At 39.1% G+C, this 22,598-nt stretch overlaps 1 protein-coding gene across 1 annotated transcript in view; it reads right to left on the bottom strand.

Annotated features, from left to right (window-relative positions):
• The window catches only part of LOC124556288 (stAR-related lipid transfer protein 13), a 667,281-nt gene that overhangs the window by 25,338 nt on the left and 619,345 nt on the right, over positions 1-22,598 (bottom strand). The window contains exons 15-17 of the mRNA XM_047130265.1: positions 13,876-14,187; positions 8,250-8,512; positions 1,741-1,892 (exon numbers count right to left, since the gene is read on the bottom strand). Of these exons, the coding sequence (XP_046986221.1) occupies positions 1,741-1,892; positions 8,250-8,512; positions 13,876-14,187 (727 nt within the window). The remainder of the gene's footprint in view (positions 1-1,740; positions 1,893-8,249; positions 8,513-13,875; positions 14,188-22,598) is intronic.

Below are 22,598 nucleotides of genomic sequence, written 5' to 3'. Positions count from 1 at the left end.
CAGGACAATCTTATCAAAACACATCTCACAAAATCCACAGAAATTCTGGTCATATGTAGAGCTCTCAACAGCACCAAAGATAGTTTCCAGATACTCATGGCTAACACAGTAAATGAAATTGAGGGTAGCAAATCAAAAATAGAAATGCTGAACTCAATGTTCAAACATTCCTTTAGAAAGCAAAATTAATGAGTACTGTCCCAGTTTAACACTCATACCACTGCAAAGATGAGTGATATAGATAATGTAAGTGGTATGTATGTAGACTTTCCCAGGATATATTACTGGTAAAAATCTCTCAGGTTTCCACCTGGGTAACAGCTTAAAATACCACAGTGTGTGTCACAGTCATTCTGGAAACATTGTTCATTTAAAACCCAACTCATGTTTTTCTCATCTCATGTGTTGAAAGCCATGAACCATAGTAATCAGACAGATGAAGTATTCATTGACTTCCTAAAAGATTTGACTTAGTATCACATCAATATTTTCTATACTAGTTACTACTCAAGTTTTCTTTATTGAGTTTTGAAACACATAGCAGCATGATTAACCCATATAACTTAGAAAGAAGTCATGTAATCTATCAGATGTATCAATCAATAACGCCATACTACCAACATGCTTCATTTCATGTACACCTGGTCGGTCATTGCAAGTGGTGAATAACACCATGTCTCTGGATGACATGTCACTTGGGCCCATCAGCCACCCAAACCACAGGCACACTCTCACTTCTGTTTGTTAGCTAGTGTGGCTTCTCTCCACAGCTGACTGAAGTACTGATGATGACTCTGCACTCAACTGATTGTTCTTTGAACTGCTTCATGTTACAAATGGGCCTGCTTGGTATCTGGCAACTGTGAAGTTTTGCCTGTCACTATTAAATTCTGTCTTGGTGGTTTGTGATACCATTTGGTTCAAGTCCTGCTTCACTTATGAGCACTATACACCAGCAAAATTCACACTGTGTCTATTCCAGTTATTTTCATTTTTAGTCTTGGAATGAAATGAAATGATCATATTGCATTGTTGGCTGGGAGGCCCCATTCGGAGGAGTGCGGCCGCTGTATTGCAAGTCCTTTTTAGGTGACGCCACATCGGTGACTTGTGAGTCAATGATGATGAAAATGATGATGAAGGACACGCAACACCCAGTCCCCAGCCGGGAATTGAACCCGGGCCCCTGCGTGGTAGGCGGTAACACTACCGCTACGCTACGGAGGCGGACGAGTCGTGGAGAATTCATAGCATTAGTAACTATTATGAACTATGTGTCATTTATACTGTGTTGCAGTGTGTACAGAAGGTGCTGACAAATGACTTTTGTGCTCTAAACTGGGAATTTCTAAACGGAGCTTGATTAGTGATTGGTGTCAGTGTTCATAAAACTTAATAAATTTTTTATTTCATTTTTCTTTTTAAGTAATCTAATTACTATTTCAGTAACTGGATGCAGTAGTAACAAATTAATGGAGAAAAGAATTAATAAAAGTGTGGAGAGTTTTCCTTTATTTTTAAAATGTCTGTTTGTAGGACTTCAAGCCTTCCAAATGTCAATAAAAAGTTTTAAGAGAGATCACCATAAAGTTATGTAATGTTTGGAACACAGATTAAAAGTTTATGTATTGTTTCCTACTTAGAAACACAGTTTTCAAATCAGTTAAAATGTATGAGAACCATAAAAACTAATGCAACTCTAGCATACTAAAGAAAAACATAATGATTTACAAATTCTACCTGTCTCTTGCTTCCTTGAGAAGAGCTGTAGTGCAAGCATAAAGATACCCTCGCCAGTCTTGGTGCATGTCACTGCCTAGCTCCTCCATTGTAACTGGAACACTTTCTTCCATATAGTTAAAGTGACACTGGGAGAGCATTTCGTCTGTCACCTGTAAAATAAATTTCATGAATAAGTACAAAAATATAATGTCCCACAGTATAAGAAACTTTTATGACACTCATTTCTGTTGCATTGTGTGAAACACTGTTCAATATCAATTTGAACAGACACACAATAATGTTATATTAAATTTAGCTAGAGATGGCATGGTGATTCGATGGAACTGTTACGAGCATATTACACAGTCAGTCTGTAGACGAAATTTAACAATTTGATAATGGTTACAAACAATCTTCATTCAGGCAGAGCATGTACACTTGTGATGCTAATGGTAATGCTGATGGTGGTGGTGATGGATGATGTGAGGTATAAGGTCTCTTCCTCTTCTTAGTGTTTAAATAATTTCACTGCTAATGAATAACAACAATAAAGAGAAATAGACACACACACACACACACACACACACACACACACACACACACACCCCTCTCACATTTGTTTGTTTGTTTGTTTGTGTGTGTGTGTGTGTGTGTGTGTGTGTGTGTGTGTGTGTGTGTGTGTGTGATAGAGAGAGAGAGAGAGAGAGAGAGAGGGAGGGAGGGGGGGGGGGGGGGGAGAGGCAAAAGCACTGTTAGGTGTATAATATTTGGATACAACAACAAGAATTTATGGATATACAATGTACTGATGACAACAAGAGATATTAAATAACAGCTGACATAATATCAGTTCATAGTGGTAATACGATTGTGATAAAATTTTATTATTATTGTTTGTGCCACATGCCTTTGAAAAATCTTTACAGATCTGGTAGGGTACATGGAAGAAGACCAAGGAAACTGAGAACATTTTGTATGTGCTCAGTAGGATTAAGGTGTGGTGAAACTGTACACCACATGCTGGTTGGTTAGATGTTCTCTGCATGAGATACAGCAGGAAATACAGGATCTGTTACCACTCGTCCACTTGACTGTGAGTGGTGTTTCAGTGATGGAACTAGGCATTCTGTACAAGGAAGACAGGGACCAGACAGAACTTATGATGTTACAACCATCCCTATAACCAAAAAGGCCGAGGTGCTGTTTTCCACTGAAACTGAGCCAGTGAGAATCACTTCATCTGTTGGGAATTGTGATGTATCCTGTGTCAACTGGGAGCAAACCAAAACAGCAGGGGTCTATTAATCATCAGTAGTTCAAATATACAGTGAATAATGGTACCAATTAGAGAAACAGCAACACCATGGTCACTCAGTGTGTATGCCTGGGAGCCCTATTCAATGTGTTGAAGAGGCAATTCTCACAGCCAGTAAGGAAACAGGGTCTAACCATGGGCAAACTGTGGTGCACATTAGGCCAAATGATGCCTGCTGTCTGTGCTCTGAGGTAATACTTGGATCACTCTCAGCAACTGACAGAGAAGGATGAGAATACCAGCCTTGGTCACAAGAGTTTCAACAAAGCTCACTATCTGCAGCATTGTCCTCAGAACAGATCATGGCTCCCCAGTTCTGAGTAGGTTTGAAGGCTTGGACAGAAATTCAAGTTGCATGTGAGGCTGTTCATACAAGACCCAGTATCAGAGGTGGGAACAAAATTGTAACTGGACTCACTTTGTGATGTCACAGTAAAATTTAGAGAAATTATAAGTTCAATTGTACTAAAGTTCCCCAATCACATTGTAATCATCAGAGGAGACTTCAGTCATTAAACAGCCAATTGGGATGGTTACAGTTTTGTTAATGGTGGGTGTGACAAGATATCCTGTGAAACATAACTAAATGGAAGCTGCTTCTAAGAGTTAGTTTTAAAACCCACTTTTGATGGAAATGTATTAAACCTAATGGCAACAAAAAGACCTGACCTCTTTGAGGATATACACACTAAAACTGGCGTCAGTGACCATCAGACAGTCGTAAGAACAATGACTACCAAAGTACAAAGGGAAACTAAAATAAGTAGAATGATTTATATGTTCAGTAAATTAGATAAAGAAGTAGTAGTGTCATATCTCACTGGGGAATTTGTAAATTTAGCTCAGGACAGGAGCATGTAAAAGAACTACGGGTCAACTTCAAAAGTATAGCAGACCATGGACTGGATACATACATCTCCAGTAGAGCAGTTTGTGATGGGAGGAATCCTCCCTGGGGTACAGTCACCACAAAGAGCCTTCTAAGGAAACAAAGACGACAGCATAATAGGTCTAAAATGAAGCATAGGCCCACTGATCAAGAGATTCTGAATGAAACACATTTGGCTGTAAAGAGAGCCATGTGCGAAGCCTTCAATGACCACCATAGCAAAATATTTTCAAAAGATCTTTCACAAAACCCAAAAAATATTTGGTCTTATGTAAACACTGTTAGTGGCACCAAAGTTAGTATCCAGTCACTCACAGATGATACTGGGGCTGAAATTGAGGGTAGCAAATAAAAAGCAGAAACAATAAACTCAATTTTTACATGTTCCTTTACAAAAGGAAACCCAGGAAAATTACTCCTTCTTATTACCTGCAACATCTCACAGATAAGCAGTCACACTGATCCAGCTTCAACATCACAAATGAGACAGTGAGCACTGAGGCTTCAACAATGGACTTACACACAACAATGGGGCAGATTGCAACATCCATACCACCACCAACACAGGTCACAACAGTGAATTTGTCTCACAGTGTTCGAGCCCCTTGCTCCTCAGGACTCATATGTGATATTGCAACAGAGTGCTATCTGACACAGAAGTGTACAAAAGATTAATACTTTTCCCAGGCAAATTAATATTATGCCAATTTCTTGACATGGTGAACTTTTACTGATGGACTTATCTCCTCTGCCTGCCATTCCAGCACCAATTATGAATACTCTGGCACAAAAACATGCATGTGGCAGAAGAAATCTTGTATCGATCCCACAAATGGCAGCCACTGCCCAATCAATCACATCTGATGTGAGTGGTATGGTGATAGGAGCACTGCTTCAATAAATTATAGCGTGAGTACAGCAACTGTTGCATGTTTCTTCTTCTTCTCCTTCTCCTTCTTTTTCTTCCCCCCCCCCCCCCCCTCCTTCTCACCAAACACACATACAAAAATGTGATTCCCAGTGCAAGTGGTTAGCATATGGTACAGAGTTGTTCACAATAAATGCAGTGGTGACTCATTTCAAAGTTGAGGGTACAAAACTTACTTTTTATACCAATTATTAGACATTGGCAGGTTCTATTCATAACCCATCAAGAGACTGTAGCCAACGGTATTTTCGACATCAGGATTATATCACACAGTTTATGACAAATTTCCAGCAACTCCACAGGGCAGACAGTGTCACCACAGACTACCTTTCCTGGATAAATATCTTCTTGTTGGATTTCAATTATGATGAGCCAGCCAAAGCACAACAATGAGATAAAAAAAACATGCATCCTTCTAGATAACATCACGACTGGGTTGAAAATAGTATGCCACACTATGCCTGGCTACTCTGTGCAAGTTTGGTGAACATAGCACAAAACAACATTAGACCCTTCATCCCACTCCCCATGCAGAAGGCTATTTTTGACCAACTACATGGACTGTCACACCAAGGAGTATGTCTCACAACCAAACTAATAATAGACCATTTAATATGGCCTAGCACCAAATACGACTGCAACAATTGGACACAACCTTGTACAACTTGCCACTGCTGTAAGACACAGCTGAAACATTATCAAGTTCGATATCTATGGGCTCCTCCCGGAGTCCGGAGGCTTCCAGCACATTCTCCCTGCAGTTGATTGGGTCATCTGCTTGGTCAATGTTGTACCTCTCCCTGACATCATAGCAGAAACTGCAGCAAGAGTATTTGTACAATCATGAGTGTTACATTTTGGCTGTCCTGCTTTCATCAGGAAAGACTGAGTCAGCACTATTTACTGAATTCTGTAATCTTTGTAGTGTGCAGCACTTCTGCACCACACATATCACCCTCAAAGCAATGGGTTGGTGGAGTGGTGGCACCATACACTAAAAATGGCACTCATGTGTCATTTGTAATGGTTGGAAAGAATTCTTGCGGTGGGTGCTTCTAGGCATGCATTATGCATATAAGGAAAACCTACATGCTTCATTTGCTGAAATCCTATACAGTGAGCCACTCACCCTACCAGCTGACTTCATATTGCTGACATGGACCACCCACAGACAAGGAACTACCTACTCTCCAATGCAACATGCCTCAGAATACCACCTCCATGGCCACATGGCTCACCCAAAATTTTTGTACATCCAACTCTAGAAGATTGTGGTGTTGCAGGATGATACGATCTGCCCTGCCTTGTAGCCACCATGTTCAGGCTCCACAGAGTGATAAAATGTGGAGCCAATGCCTTTGACATTCTCGACCATGGGAAACTGACTGCTGTACAATGCATGGATTCTGTGGGATACAAATAGCAGAACATACACACGTACAGCACTCAAAATGGCAATTCTCTTGCTCCTTAATAGCATGCCTCCAAAACTGACATGTCAAACGAAAACAACACTGTTGTAGTGCATCTCAATTTGCAGCAATTTCAACCAGAAGAAATGAGAGTAAAACTGGTCGACAAACTGCATGGGGAACGACAGGTTGATAACAGGTTTCTCTCCAAACAATTCACTTGCAGCTACAAACTCGCCACAATGTCAAACCAACCATGATCACATCATTATTATCAGCTGATGGAGTCCTTACCATCACAGCTACTAAGATGCAGAACCCACTCTCATGCTCGCAGACAGAGGTTAAGGCTATTGCAGCATGATCCTGCTGCCCCCACTGCCTAGTCCTCTGCCTCTCCTACCACACTCCAATAGTCATGCTGCAGCCAGACCCACCAATTTCCTCTCCCAGCTTATATCACAATACCACGAAAGCTGCGTGATGATTACATCATCTGTGGACACTTTGATGACCTTTGTCCCCCCACCCTGTGCTTCGAACTACTGGGGAAGGGTGAGCAGTGAGACTGCTGGGATGAGACATCTTTGGTTGAGATGGTTCTTTCTGAACAACAGATCTGTGCATGGACTTTTCTCTCTATCATGGTGCTGGTAATAAAGTATGTATTATCTACAATGGCTGCCTTAGTTATTCTGTTATGAGTATTCCTACCTGGATCTATCACAGTTATAAAACATCATTATGAGAAATAATCAAGATTGTCTTTTATTTATTATTTGTTTATTTATCAGGTTCTATAGGACCATGTGAGCCAAAGGTATTTGTGCATAGAACAAGTCTACATCTACATGGTTACTCAGCAAATCACACTTAAGTGTCTGGAAGGGGATTCATCAAACCACCTTCGCAATAATTCTGTGTTATTTGACTCTCGAACAGCGCATGGAAAAACTGAACACCTATATCTTTCTGTGTTAGCTCTGATTTCCATTATTTTATTATGACGATCATTTCTCCTTATGTAAGTCAGTGTCAACAGAATATTTTTGCGTAGTCAATACACAGTTTACAGAATGCTGATTACATTAAAAAATGTGTGACTTATTTATGACAATACATTTTGGGGGACACATTACCCCATTATTAAGTTCTATAAAACAAGAAAACACAAATCATTACATCCCATTACTACACATATGAGTACTGACACACGTATAAATATATCTGTAGTGCCCTGCCGTAACACATACCTTGAAGGTAATATGCCATTAGGCATGCAATACCATAGGGCAAGCACAAGTGTGTCGGTATGTGTAGTACTGTAATGTAATGATTTTTGTTTCCTCATTTTGTAGGACTTAATAATGAGGTAACGTAGTTCTGAAACATTTTGTGGTGAATAAAATACACATTTTTGATGACTGGTATGGAATATTCCCAGTACAGATAAGTGATACAGTTGTTCGTGGCTTCACAACAGATAAAGAATTAAATACTTCATAAAACCCAAAAGAGGAAGTGTTATTCAAGTGTATACCTTTTCCATCTAATGTTCACCGAATAAATGTGGCAGTTTTTTCCGAATGAGTCAATACTGTCAGCAACAAATCGCATGATGGAATATATATGTACAAGAGAGGAAAGGGTTAGATTTTGGAGACACCTGAAGTTCACTCTGACACTGCAAATTGGTCTGACTACCCATTTATCAGCTAAGAGTATTCTTGGTGAGTGCACAGAGTTGCTCCAAAGTATAACACCAAATGAGATAACAGAGTGAAAGTAAGCAAAGTAAACAAAGTATTATGTCAATAAAGAAAAAAACTACCCATGTACCAGCTTATTTACCAAAATATCATGCAGGAAATAAATAAAATGAAATTGTGACTGGCAGCACCAAGTGTTATTTGTTTGTAAAGCACCATTTCTAATGGATAAAACACAAAATAAGCACATGTAAATGCTGTAGAGTGCACTTACTGTGAAAAGATGTTTGTGTTCTGTGATAAGGTAGAGAAGACAATCATGAGCTGCCCGATTTTCAGCAAGCTCAGGCTGCAGTTGAAAAATGGAGGGAGCAAGGCATACTGCAATATTGCTGGCAGTCATCTGATTGACACTGGAATGTTGAGCTACACATGATAACAGCCACAATAGAGCCTGTAGTGCTTCTCGGTGTTCATCTGGTAGCAGAAGCAGTGCACAACGTACAGCTTCAGCACGGAGGCTTGCCACTGATACATCTGAAAACAGGAGACACGCATTGTTAAATATGAATCAGATTCCATCTTTTACAATTTATAAACCAAAATTAACTTCATTTTTCCACAAAAAACACTATTGAGGCAAACATACTGAATATGAAATGTGTAATGTAAAAGGTATTGCAAAGTAAGGAACTTTAGGTCCAAGACTGTCGTAACTGAAAAGGCATACTAATTTTTAAAATGCTATTGTCAATATATCCAATTAATGAAAGCTATTCTGGAAGATCTAAGTGAGGTTTTACCGATTTTTAAATGTTTCTTGCATTTATTTCCTTACGTCCATTTTGGCATTGTTCACCTTTTCTCAAAAGGGCTTTGATTTCTTTGAAGTCTGTGATGAATCTCTCTTTGTTTTCATGGCAACTTTCTAAGAACTGTCATGGCAGATCCTTCCCATCTCTCACATCTGTATTTGGCACATGGATGTTTACAGCATACCATACAAATTTTCTGAATTTTAGTAACTAATGCTCCACATCTTTGTTCCCAGAGATGACTGTTTGAGGTTGATTGGTTAGATGATCTGCAATGTTTTCTGTCACATTTATTATGCAAAATGTATGGAATGATGAAAAAATTTGTTTGAGGGCATTGCTGCAGCATATATGCAACAAAGTGTGACTCCAATGTGGGTATATAAGCACTGACATGTAGGCAAAGGATTGGTGTTGCATTCTTGTCTTTCCAACATGTGTGCAGTAAATTGGAATTGCAATTATTACATTCTTCTTGAAGTTTGACAGTGTTTCACCCTTCTCATCTATTTTGAATACCAGGAGGATTGTTTTTTTCTTGGTATTTTATCCCAAGATTCTCAATAATTCTGAGGGAATGTCATCTACTGTGGGTGACTTGTTCTGACTTATGTCTGCAAATGCTCAGACAAATTCTTGCAGTATCATATTTATTATCTTATCTTCATTTACTTCCTCTCCCCATTCCATAATAGTGCCTTCATGTTTCTTTCATTTTTATAGCCCTCCTGTATATTATTTCCACATTTCACTCCATATTTGTTTGCTTAGTACTGGCTTCAGATCTAAACTCTTGATATACATATAGCTGCTTCTACTTCCTCAAAAGGTTCCTTCATCTTCCTGTATATGGCCTCTTTGGTTTCCATAGTCATGTGCACACCTACAGCACTGGATTTCTCCTCTAGCCATTTTACACTTTCAGTAAATGTCATTTTTAGATGTTGGTATTCCTTTTTGCCTGCTCTATTTGCTGCATTTTTGTATTTTCTCCTTTCATTAATTAAATTCAATGCATGTGTTATCCAAAGATTTCAGTTGGGCCTTGTCTTTTCACTAGTTGTTACTCTACTGATTTCACTAATCCATCTCTCAAGCCACCCATTCATCTTCTATTTTGTTCCTTTCCATGATTTCAGCCACATGCTCCCTTCAAAACTCCCAACAACATCCGAATAGTTCATTCTTTCCAGACCCTGCATCTTTAATGTCCTAATTCTATGCAATTTCCTCTATTTTAATCTGCATTTCATAACCAATAAATTACAAACAGAGTCCATAGCTGTTCCTGAATATGTTTTGTAGCTTCAAATCTGCTTTTGGAATCCCTTTCATACCATTATACATTCTACATCAAACCTTCTGGTGTTTCTATATCTCATCCATGTTCACAACTTTCTTTCATGATTCTTAAACCGTTTTCAGTAATTAAATTGTGATCAGTACAAAATTTTACCAGACAGCTTTCCCTTCTATTCCTTTCTCCTAATCCATATTCTACCATTTTTAGTTGTCTTTCTTTTCCTGCTATTGGATTCCAGTCTCTCATCACAGTCTAAATTTCATATCCACTTTCATAATTTATTTTATTTCATCACACTTTTTTTTCAATCTTTTTGTTGTCTATAGTGACAGTTTTACTACTGTGATGGGTATTAGCTTTGTGTCAGTATTGACTATGAAAATGTTTTTATTATGCTGTTCATAGTAGTTCACTTGTATTTCCATTTTATTTTTCACTACTAGTCCTATTCCAGCATAAACTATATTTGATTTTGTGTCAGTAACCTAGTACTCACCCAACCTGGAATCCTGTTTTTCCTGCCACCACAATTCACTAAATCCACTTCAATTTATTGATTTGCTTTTTTAAAACTACGAGGGTAATCCCAAAAGTAAGGTCTCCTATTTTTTTTATAAGTACATACACCTATTTATTTCTACAATGGTTTACATCAGTTTACAGCTTGAACATTTAACTATTTTTCAACATAATCACCATTTCTGTTAATGCATTTTTGGAGATTCTGTGGCAGTTTTTGTATGCCCATTTCATACCAGCTCGCCACCATGCTGCTCAGAAAGTTATGAACCTATTCTTTCACCTCGCTGTTGGAGATGAATCGCTTTCCGGCCAAATGTTCTTTTAACCTAGGCAACAGGTGATAGTCACCGGGCGCCAAGTCAGGACTATAGGGTGGGTGAGTGATTAAGTTCCACTGAAACTGTTGCAGAAGAGCAATGGTTTGCCAAGCAATGCGTGGGTGAGCATTGTCATGGAGAATGTGTATGCTCTTGCTCAACGTTCCTCTTTTCTGGTTCTGAATTGCCCATTTGAGTTTTTTCAGAGTCTCACAGTACCTGTCAGTGTTAATTGCGGTCCCGGTGATTCAGCTCTGATGACGAGGTGAAAGAAGAGGCTCATAACTTTCTGAACAGCATGGCGGCGAGCTGGTATGACATGGGCATACAAAAACTGCCACAGTGTCTACAAAAATACATCAATAGAAATGGTGATTATGTCGAAAAATAGCTCAATGTTCATGCTGTAAACTGATGTAAACCATTGTAGAAATAAACAGGTCTATGTACTTATAGAAAAATAGGAGACCTTACTTTTGGGGTTACCCTCATACTTAACCTACCAACCTGATTGAGGGGTGTAACATTTCACACTCTGACCCACAGTACACAAGACTTTTTTTCTGATGACAACAACCTCCTGAGTAGTGCCCACCTGGAGATCCAAATTTTATAATATTTTTACTTCCATAATATTTTACCCAGAAGGATATTGTCATCATTAATGCATACAAAGGGCTGCATGTCACCAGGAAGTACATGGCTCTAATTTCCTTCCTTTCAACTGTTTGCACCGCGAACATAGGAATGCCTTATTGGCTAGTGTTACAAGGCCAGATCATCCACATTGTTGCCTCTGAAACTACTGAAAAGTTTGCTGCCCTCTTCAGGAACCACATGTTAGTATGACCTCTCCAGAGATACCCCTCCGAAATGGTTGCACCTGCAGTATGACTATCTGCATTTATGAGTAGAAAGCAGATTCAGTTACAAGATTTTTAATGACAATACATATACAACATATTACCAAGTTTATCAGGGGGACGAAATTAATATCTTTTCAACTCTTGTTTCACCTTTAAAGACAGTCTCTTTCTCCTTCTGGGCAGATACTTCAGTTCTAGTGGCTAAGGTCCTCCTGGTAATTGTTTTAGGAGAAGACTAATTCCAGCCATGCTACTAAAATTTCAACATATTTCTTCATAATCTCAGATACTAATCAAAGTTTTCACATATATGATTAGTGTGTGTTGGTTTCTTGTAAACTATATGACTCATAATTATATATTTTCATTGGGCTACTGTTGTTGCTGTGGTCCTCCGTCCTGAGACTGGTTCGATGCACCTCTCCATGCTACTCTATCCTGTGCAAGCCTCTTCATCTCCCAGTACCTACTGCAACCTACCTCCTTCTGAATCTGCTTAGTGTATTCATCTCTTGGTCTCCCTCTACGACTTTTACCCCCCATGCTGCCCTCCAATACTAAATTGGTGATCCCTTGATGCCTCAGAACATGTCCTACCAAGTGATCCCTTCTTCTAGTCAAGCTGTGCCACAAACTCCTCTTCTCCCAAACTCTATTCAATACCTCCTCATTAGTTATGTGATCTACCCATCTAATCTTCAGCATTCTTCTGTAGCACCACATTTCAAAAGCTTCTATTCTCTTCTTGTCCAAACTATTTATCGTCCATATTTCACTTCCATACATGGCTACACTCCATACAAATACTTTCACAAACAACTTCCTGACACTTAAATCTATACTCGATGTTAACAAATTTCTCTTCTTCAGAAACGCTTTCCTTGCTGTTGCCAGTCTACATCTTATATCCTCTCTACTTTGACCATCATCAGTTATTTTGCTCCCCAAATAGCAAAACTCCTTTACTACATTAAGTGTCTCATTTCCTAATCTAATTCCCTCAGCATCACCCGACTTAATTCGACTACATTCCATTATCCTCGTTTTGTTTTTGTTGATGTTCATCTTATATCCTCCTTTCAACACACTGTCCATTCCGTTCAACTGCTCTTCCAAGTTCTTTGCTGTCTCTGACAGAATTACAATGTCATTGGCAAACCTCAAAGTTTTTATTTCTTCTCCATGGATTTTAATACCTACTCCGAATTTTTCTTTTGTTTACTTTACTGCTTGCTCAATATACAGACTGAATAACATCGGGGAGAGGCTACAAACCCTGTCTCACTCCCTTCCCAACCATTGCTTTCCTTTCATGTCCCTCGACTCTTATAACTGCCATCTGGTTTCTGAACAAATTGTAAATAGCGTTTCGCTCCCTGTATTTTACCCCTGCCACCTTCATAATTTGAAAGAGAGTATTCCAGCCAACATTGTCAAAAGCTTTCTCTAAGTCTACAAATGCTAGAAACATAGGTTTGCCTTTCCTAAATCTTTCTTCTAAGATAAGTCATTGGGTCAGTATTGCCTCACGTGTTCCGATATTTCTACGGAATCCAAACCGATCTTCCCCGAGGTAGGCTTCTACCAGTTTCTCCATACATCTGTAAAGAATTTGCGTTAGTATTTTCCAGCCATGACTTATTAAACTGATAGTTCGATAATTTTCACATCTGTCAACACCTGCTTTCTTTACTAATATGTCCAAAAGTGATATATTTTTCCACAACATCAAAAATGTAGAAGACAGAAGAAATACAGGTCAAGGCAGATACTTGTCACATATGTGTGAATGCTACAGATTGCTACATCTGACAGATACAGCAGCTAAGCCACAGAAGTGTGCACAGGGAAGGTACTAGGAGACTCACTGCAATGGGGCCATTGATATGTCACTGGGACTGAAGTAAGCTCATTGGAACAGAAAAAATATAAGAACAAATGGAGGAGTACAGAGTAAAGAAAAAAAGCTAACATTTAGTATGCGAATTCTCAAAGCTATCAAATTAGCTCTTCATAAGCACACTATGTATGTCAGTTTCTTCTTTACTTTTATTTAAAGGAATGTTTGACTACTTACGCTGGAAGATTGATATGAATGTTTCTGAGAGCTTGTTCGTCATTAGTGGATCTGGAAGCTCCCTAAAATATTGCTTTACCATGTCAGCAACATCATATGCTTGTTGGCCTTCATAGCTGACAAGGTCTCCATGAGTCTCTGTCATGATCTTCAGTTTATGTATACGAGAGCGCACTCCAGACTTGCGGAACAACCCAACTTGGTCAAGGGCATTATTTTCAAGCCAGCGCAAGGCAATCTGGATACAGCGAGGCAGGGCCTGGCCAGATCGCTGTACAGATACGACCAGTGGAACTCCAAACACACTCTTATCTGAAATGACAAACATATGTCATTAGCAAAATACCATAACATTCACTGCCATTTACCAATCATAACATATAAAACTTTTAAAAACAACTGATATTTCAATGATAACAACAACACGCACATGTTCACAGACAATGAGTTGCAACTACATGCCTCTTACATGACTCCACACCCAGGTATCACCTTAACCTGTTCCAGCAGACTTTATTGTTTTGCAAAATGCAAAATTATTCTTGGCAGAATGGCTCCTGATGGTTTGATGCAGATAGAACAACAGTGATTGTCTGTGGTATTTCATTTAAATTGATCACCCTGTTTCAAAGGACATGATTAGCACCACTGCTGAAGAATTGAGTAAGGAAATAACATTTTGAAACAGAACAAAATGATATCCATTTGACTACAGTAAATTGTGGCTACTGATGCTGACATTTTTATTGTGTTAGATATGCTCAGTGCACAGCGTCATTGTTTTTACCGTGGGGCAATGTAGGAGGAGGTATAGGAAAACCAACAGTTTTTTCAGTGCCACTGATACCTCAGTATATCTAGCATCAAACATCATGAGATTTGAACATTCCACTAAGTCATGAATTAGTGAGTTAGTTTCATATTCCATGTATCATTTCACACTCACATTGCAAATTAATTTGTAAATATGGCTAAATGCTGAACATTTATAAGGTTATTATTTTTTAAATGTACACCCACAACCCTTTACACACTAAAATAATAGACATCATTTTATGAAACAGAAGGAGTTGTCAAAAAGAAACTTTTGCAAGTTGTTTTCAAATTTTCCTTTGTTGTTATCTGTCAAACATTTTATATCACTGGGTAAGTGATCCAAGATTTTTTGCAGCATCTTGCACCCATTTTTGTGCCAAAGACAATCTTAACATGGAGTAAAGAATGTCATTTTTCCTTCTGGTATTGTAATTATCTACATGACTGCACCTTTTGAACTGTAGTGGATTATTTACAATGAACTTCATGAGGGGGTAAATATACTGTTAAGCAGTAGTCAGAATGCCCAGTTCCTTAAACAGATGTGTACAAGATGATAGTGGGTGAGCATCATATATTATTCTTACAGCATGCTTTTGAACAACAAAGACTTCCCCTCTTAAAGTTGAGTTACCCCAGAACATTATATCACATGGCATTATTCAGTGATAGTATGCAAAATGTGTCAACCTACTGATTTCTCTCACCCCAAGATTTGCATTGATTCTAAGCACAATTGTGGCTGAACTAAGTTGTTTTCAGAATTCCAAAATGTGCTCTTTCTAGTTTAAATTCTCATCAAAGTAGACACCCAAGAATTTTGAAGTTTCCTCACCATGTGCTACACTTATCATTGGTGTACCCTAAATGTGCAGAACTATATATGTAATGTCTTTTTAAAATTAAGGATGAGACCATGCTCAGAAAGCCAGTCAGTAATACATTTCTTGTTTTTCTTAAGACTTGCAGAATAATCTTATTCATTGCATTCAGTTCTAATCTGGAAATATCTATATTTGATGGTATTGTGGAGAAAAATTTCCTGAACTGAGAAAACTATGTTTCTTCTCGTTTAATGTTGTCTTTGGTGGGGTCTGCGTTAATAATTTCCATACAGTTTACAGATAATTAATTAAGACTATAAGTAGACAGAATATAGTTTATAATCTCACAATTTTCATTGTCTGAGAGGTTAACTTGCAAACCAGTCACCTTTCATGTCTTCTTATTGTTCCAGTAGACACATTGCAGGTCACTGTCAAACACAACATGGCAAGTGGTCTATAAACTATCAAATAGTTTACAACACATAAAAGTGACTGGTACACAGTATAGCGGAGCATGTTGTAAATATTGTTTGTTGGTATTTAATAGACAGACTTCCACAAGATCAAATACACCATCCAGGCTGTAGTTATAAATTTTAGCTTCCAGTCTAGTGACATATGTTTTCTACTGTTGTAAAGCAACAATATACATACAATTAAGACATAGAAATAACATTGTGACACGTAATTTGGTGGCCTGAAGCCATGTTTTAGACATCAAGTGTATGTTAACTTGTAAGTTACACTCAGCCACATATGTTTTATACTGTCACAGAAAAGTAATGTGGACAATTTAGACATGTGAATAACACTGTGACACTATTTGAGCATCTATCGTGCCTTGCACAAACATGGAGTGCAAAGATTGAACAACAGCCACTGTCAAGTGCACATTAACCTCTAAGTCACACCAGTAGTGTCAATAAAGTGAGCTGCATGTATTTTGTACTGTTATAGAACAATAACATAGATATATGTGCCAACTTCCATCCCCTGCCCCTTCTCTCCCCTCAAAACTCAACCTACCACTGCACACAGGCAACCAGGACGTGTGACGTCACAAGTATGCATACCATGGGCAAGAAACCAAAGTATACGGGGGGGGGGGGGGAGTGCTCTACCTAGATGATAGTGTACCTACAAACACAAGATGTTTTATGACTGGTACTTCAGTCTAGTGGCCAATTTTAGAGTCATATGGAGGAGTGTACACTAGAAACTGTCATAAGCAGCTCCAACATTTTCTACAGTTTTTGTTGTTGCTACACATAAGAATGTGCTCAAGTCCTACATATTTAACTTCTGTATAATACAGGGTGATTCAAAAAGAATACCTCAACTTTAGGAATTTAAAACTCTGCAACGACAAAAGGCAGAGCTAAGCACTATCTGTCGGCGAATTAAGGGAGCTATCAAGTTTCATTTAGTTGTACATTTGTTCACTTGAGGCGCTGTTGACTAGGCGTCAGCGTCAGTTGATGCTAAGATGGCGACCGCTCAACAGAAAGCTTTTTGTGTTATTGAGTACGGCAGAAGTGAATCGACGACAGTTGTTCAGCGTGCATTTCGAACGAAGTATGGTGTTAAACCTCCTGATAGGTGGTGTATTAAACATTGGTATAAACAGTTTACAGAGAATGTGTGTTTGTGCAAAGGGAAAAGTTCTGGATGGCCGAGAACGAGTGATGAAAATGTAGCACGCATCCAGCAAGCATTTGTTCGCAGCCCAGGAAAATCGACTCGCAGAGCTAGCAGAGAGCTGCAAATTCCACAATCAACTGTATGGAGAGTCCACATTGGCACTTATCTGTCCGTAACTACCTGAACGTCAACTACCCGAGGCGATGGATCGGCCGCCAGGCAGCCCGTGACACAGCACTTCATCACTGGCCTCCAAGAAGCCCTGATCTTACCACCTGCGATTTTTTCTTATCGGGGTATGTTAAGGATATGGTGTTTCGGCCACCTCTCCCAGCCACCATTGATGATTTGAAACGAGAAATAACAGCAGCTATCCAAACTGTTACGCCTGATATGCTACTGAGAGTGTGGAACGAGTTGGAGTATCGGGTTGATATTGCTTGAGTGTCTGGAGGGGGCCATCTCTGAACTTGTTTTTGAGTGAAAAAAAACCTTTTTAAATACTCTTTGTAATGATGTATAACAGAAGGGTATACTATGTTTCTTTCATTAAATACACATTTTTAAAGTTGTGGTATTCTTTTTGAATCACCCTGTATATTAAAGTTATTTAGAATACATTGTTAATTATTCAGGCACAGATTTTTACGGCAGGTATAATTTTATATATTGTGCTTTTAAAACCAGTTGTAAAATGCACGGATTGTTAAGCCATACTTCATTCATCATGCGCCATCTTGTACCTTCAAATAGAAGAAGGTCTTTTACCATGGAACATGTGATCTTTGCAAACTAACTGAGTTTTTTTAATGTTTCAAGAATTTTGCCGATATTGAAAATGGAATTTTTTTTGGTAGTTTCCAGTAGCCTGATTTTCAAAATAGGGCTAACTTATAACTGGTTTTTGATAATACACCTGATTATTTTGATTTAACTCACTTATTATTGGTATATAGTAGAGTAGTAATGTGACAGACAGATGACTGAATACAGTGTTGAGATGATTTTCTAGATTGCAATACTTTTAAATTTCAGTAGAATATTTGTAGAATATAGGTACATGGCCATGTTGTACACTGGAACAAGTTTTCACATTTGGAAAAACCTTAATTTTCGAGAGCACTTTTTGTAATTTCAGAAGAAGACTGCAGCACATAAAAAGTGAATGCCACCATAAAAAGTGGAATATGAATATATATTAAACTTCTATTGCAGGAAAAAGGTGAAAGTTTGAAAAGCTCTCCCCTACTACTAGCTCATATACATATTCTTATGATCCATTTTATTCCTTTTAACAAAAACTAGTCTGAGAATGGTAGTGTAACTGAAAGTGGTTTTTGCAGTGGTCTTCAGTTTGAAGTCTGGTTTGATGCAACCTGTGCAAGCTTCTTCATTTCTTGATGACTGCTGTAACTTACAATCATTTGAACCTGCAAACTGGAGCCAAGCCTCTACAATTTTTTCCACTTTGCCCCCACCCCTCACCCGCTCCACAAACTTCCCTCCAGTAGCTAACAGACTAAACAGATTATTTCTTCCTACCACAGGATTGATCTCTTCATTATTTATATGATCAACTGACTAAATATTGAGTATTATTCTGCAGGACCACATTTCAAAAGCTTCTATTCTCTTATTGCCTGAATTGTTTCTCATAAACATTTCACCTACATATAAAGCTGCCCTCCATACAAATACTTTCGAAAAAGAGTTATTGATACAAAAATTTATAAGCATATTCAGTGTTAATATATTTTCCTTCTTCATCAAAGTATTGCTTGATACTGCCAGTCTGCATTTATATCATCTTTACTTTGTCCATCATCAGTTATTCTGATGCCCAAACGACACAACTCAGCAACTACTTTTAGTGTCTCATTTTGTAATCTAATTCCCTCAGCATTGCCTGATTTAATTTGACTACATTCCATTACCCCTGTTTTACTTTTGTTGATATTTATCTCCTCACATCCTTTCAAGATACTATCCATTCAGTCTCAACATTCAAGTTCTTTGCTATCCCTGATAGAATTACAATTTCGTTATCAAACTTCAAAGTTTTTATTACTTCTCCCTGAATCTCACCTTTCCAAATTTCTCTTGTTTTTCTGAAACTGTTAAATAATCACAATAAATGACGATCTGAGGTGTTTTAGAATAAGTTTTAATGCCAAATCGCTCTGTGCCTTATACATTACGTTAAAAATGATCATGTATTCTCTTTTAAGGTAGCATCGCCGATATCTTTGCTGCAGGCTGTCGTTTGTTATGATACGTTTAGAAGTACTGCAGACGCATAGCTCATCAGAGACCTCGTAACGCCCAAAATATTCGTTTCCCGTGAGCTGCTACTTTTGGTTTCCATTTGGGGGATGGATGTCTATCTTACACCAGCGTGATCAAATTCTGAAGTACAGGGGTCCTACCGATATACAGGGTTATTACAAATGATTGAAGCGATTTCACAGCTCTACAATAACTTTATTATTTGAGATATTTTCACAATGCTTTGCACACACATACGAAAACTCAAAAAGTTTTTTTAGGCATTCACAAATGTTCGATATGTGCCCCTATAGTGATTCGGCAGACATCAAGCCGATAATCAAGTTCCTCCCAGACTCGGCGCAGCATGTCCCCGTCAATGAGTTCGAAAGCATCGTTGATACGAGCTCGCAGTTCTGGCACGTTTCTTGGTAGAGGAGGTTTAAACACTGAATCTTTCACATAACCCCACAGAAAGAAATCGCATGGGGTTAAGTCGGGAGAGCTGACATGAATTGCTGATCATGATCTCCACCACGACCGATCAATCGGTTTTCCAATCTCCTGTTTAAGAAATGCCGAACATCATGATGGAAGTGTGGTGGAGCACCATCCTGTTGAAAGATGAAGTCGGCGCTGTCGGTCTCCAGTTGTGGCATGAGCCAATTTTCCAGCATGTCCAGATACACGTGTCCTGTAACGTTTTTTTTGCAGAAGAAAAAGGGGCCGTGAACTTTAAACCGTGAGATTACACAAAACACGTTAACTTTTGGTGAATTGCAAATTTGCTGCACGAATGCGTGAGGATTCTCTACCGCCCAGATTCGCACATTGTGTCTGTTCACTTCACCATTAAGAAAAAATGTTGCTTCATCACTGAAAACAAGTTTCGCACTGAACGCATCCTCTTCCATGAGCTGTTGCAACCGCGCCGAAAATTCAAAGCGTTTGACTTTGTCATCGGGTGTCAGGGCTTGTAGCAATTGTAAACGGTAAGGCTTCTGCTTTAGCCTTTTCCGTAAGATTTTCCAAACCGTCGGCTGTGGTACGTTTAGCTCCCTGCTTGCTTTATTCGTCGACTTCCGCGGGCTACGCGTGAAACTTGCCCGCACGCGTTCAACCGTTTCTTCGCTCACTGCAGGCCGACCCGTTGATTTCCCCTTACAGAGGCATCCAGAAGCTTTAAACTGCGCATACCATCGCCGAATGGAGTTAGCAGTTGGTGGATCTTTGTTAAACTTCGTCCTGAAGTGTCGTTGCACTGTTATGACTGACTGATGTGAGTGCATTTCAAGCACGACATACGCTTCCTCGGCTCCTGTCACCATTTTGTCTCACTGCGCTCTCGAGCACTCTGGCGGCAGAAACTTGAAGTGCGGCTTCAGCCGAACAAAACTTTATGAGTATTTCTACGTACCTGTAGTGTGTCGTGACCATATGTCAATGAATGGAGCTACAGTGAACTTATGAAATCGCTTCAATCATTTGTAATAGCCCTGTACATTGACGAAAAAAATCGCTTCACCAAACAATAATTAATATGGAGTAATGAAATTTCGAGAATATATTTGTCTAGGTAACATATTTAAGTAATTAATATTGCAAGATCTCAGGTTAATGTAAGCACGAGGTAAGCCATTGCAAATGTGAAATGCTGGTATATTAATAACCGATGTAACTGTCAGAATGTCGAATGCAAGCATGCATTATGCTCTATAGGAGTCGGATGTCGGTTTGTGGAATGGAGTTCCATACCGCTTGCACTTGGTCGGCCAATACAGAGATGATTAATGCTGTTTGTGGATGACGCTGGAATTGCCGTCCGATGATGTCCCATATGTGCTCGATTGGAAACAGATCTGGAAATCGATCAGGCCAAGGCAACATGTCGACACTCCGTAGAGCATGTTGGGTAGCGACAGAGTTATGTAGGCTAGCGAAAACACGCCTAGAATGTTGCACATGAATGTCGGCACAACAGGCCGAATCACCAGACTGGCGTGCAATTTTGCTTTCGAGGTGAGTAGGAAAATCACGAGAGTGCTTCTGCTGTCACATGAAATCGCATCCCAGAGCATAACTTCAGGTGTAGGTCTAGTGTGTCTAGCACACAAACAGGTTGGGTGCACGTCTTCAATTGGCCTCTTCCTAAGTGTTTTTGACAGTTCTATAACACACACGTAGCGGAAAATGTCAAAATGCACCCAAAGAAATAAAAAGAAACGTTCAAGTAAGGTATTTTATCCTTCAAACGCAGTTGGTGGGGAAGTGGCCTTTCCCGAAAGAACCCTGCAACTGTCCTACGGACACATCAGAAATTAGCTGCTCTTTTCTTGAGTAACAGTGTAAGCAGTTTGCAAGGATTTACTTCTATTCTGTTTGTGTAATTTTAGTTACTAGCGTCAGTTAGTTCAGTTTGTATACGTAATGATATACTTAGTTATTTAGAAACTTTGAGTGGCCGTGCGTTTCTAGGCGCTACAGTCTGGAACCGAGCGACCGCTACGGTCGCAGGTTCGAATCCTGCCTCGGGCATGGATGTGTGTGATGTTCTTAGGTTAGTTAGATTTAATTAGTTCTAAGTTCTAGGCGACTGATGACCTCATAAGTTAAGTCGCATAGTGCTCAGAGCCATTTGAGCCAGAAACTTTGGATAAGTATACTACCTCGCAAGAAAATGCTTATAGTACGAAGAAGTATTTGCAGAGTAAAGAGCATTTGGTAGACAGTTTGTTTTAAGAAATCAACCAAAAAGAACTGTTGGCTAATAATATCAGTCCCAATTAAATGGCTGCAATTTATACAAAATTCAGCGTTACCACAATAGGACGCATCAGAAAGGAATGCAAAAATAAACTACATGGTTTACCGGAACGCTTCGCGAGATTAGCCGAGGGGTCTCAGGCGCTGCAGTCTTGGACTGTGCGGCTGGTCCCGGCGGAGGATCGAGTCCTCCTTCGGGCATGGGTGTGTGTGTGTTTGTCCTTAGGATACTTTAGGTTAAGTAGTGTGTAAGCTTAGGGACTGATGACCTTAGCAGTTAAGTCCCATAAGATTTCACACACATTTGAACATTTTTTGTTTACCGGAACAGCCAAGAAAGAGAGCAAAATACTTTGAGAGGTAACCCAAGTTTATCGACAGCATTATAAAATCTATAATTCGACAAACGAT

The sequence above is a fragment of the Schistocerca americana genome, chromosome X, assembly GCF_021461395.2.
Source record: "Schistocerca americana isolate TAMUIC-IGC-003095 chromosome X, iqSchAmer2.1, whole genome shotgun sequence".
Classification (NCBI taxonomy): Eukaryota; Metazoa; Arthropoda; class Insecta; order Orthoptera; family Acrididae; genus Schistocerca; species Schistocerca americana.
This window is presented reverse-complemented; position numbering and strand designations above follow the sequence as displayed.